The sequence below is a fragment of the Charadrius vociferus genome, unplaced genomic scaffold, assembly GCF_000708025.1.
Source record: "Charadrius vociferus isolate BGI_N301 unplaced genomic scaffold, ASM70802v2 scaffold2573, whole genome shotgun sequence".
Classification (NCBI taxonomy): Eukaryota; Metazoa; Chordata; class Aves; order Charadriiformes; family Charadriidae; genus Charadrius; species Charadrius vociferus.
Window position 1 is genome coordinate 12,258 of NW_009647613.1, and position 531 is coordinate 12,788.

The 531-nt window shown below is 66.7% G+C and overlaps 1 protein-coding gene across 1 annotated transcript in view; it reads right to left on the reverse strand.

Moving 5' to 3' along the window:
• The window catches only part of RELB (v-rel avian reticuloendotheliosis viral oncogene homolog B), a gene marked incomplete at its 5' end in the record, with an annotated part of 14,921 nt that overhangs the window by 5,534 nt on the left and 8,856 nt on the right, over nucleotides 1-531 (reverse strand). The window contains one exon of the mRNA XM_009881062.1: nucleotides 413-526. Within this exon, the coding sequence (XP_009879364.1) occupies nucleotides 413-526 (114 nt within the window). The remainder of the gene's footprint in view (nucleotides 1-412; nucleotides 527-531) is intronic.

The following is a 531-nucleotide window of genomic DNA, read 5'->3' on the forward strand; positions in this document are numbered from 1 at the left end:
GAGGTCCTGTCCCCGCTCCGTGGCCCCATCCCGGGAGTCTGTCCCCAATCCCATCTATCGTTGACATCTCAGCAGGGCGTCCCCAGTCCCCCTCATCCCACTCTGACTGCCCCATCCCCATCCCAGGTGGGCTGTCCCCATCCTGGGGGACACATCCCAACCCCGGAGGTCCTGTCCCAGCTCCGTGTCCTCATCCTTCAAAGACTTGTCCCCATCCCGGGGGTCTGTCCCCAATCCCATGGGCCATCGTTGATCAGCAGGGCATCCCCAGACCCCTTATCCCGCTCTGACTGCCCCGTCCCCATCCCAGGTGGGCTGTCCCCATCCTGGGGGACACATCCCAACCCCGGAGGTCCTGTCCCCATCCCGGGGTCCTGTCCCCCCCCTCCCAGGGCACGTGGCCGCGGGGTACCGTGGTCCTTGGGCAGGTAGGTGAAGCGGAAGGACTCGCTGCAGACGCTGTCGGTGAGGCGCTGCAGGAAGACCTCCACCTCCACGGGCTCGGCCAGTTCCAGGTGTTGGTACGGCGGC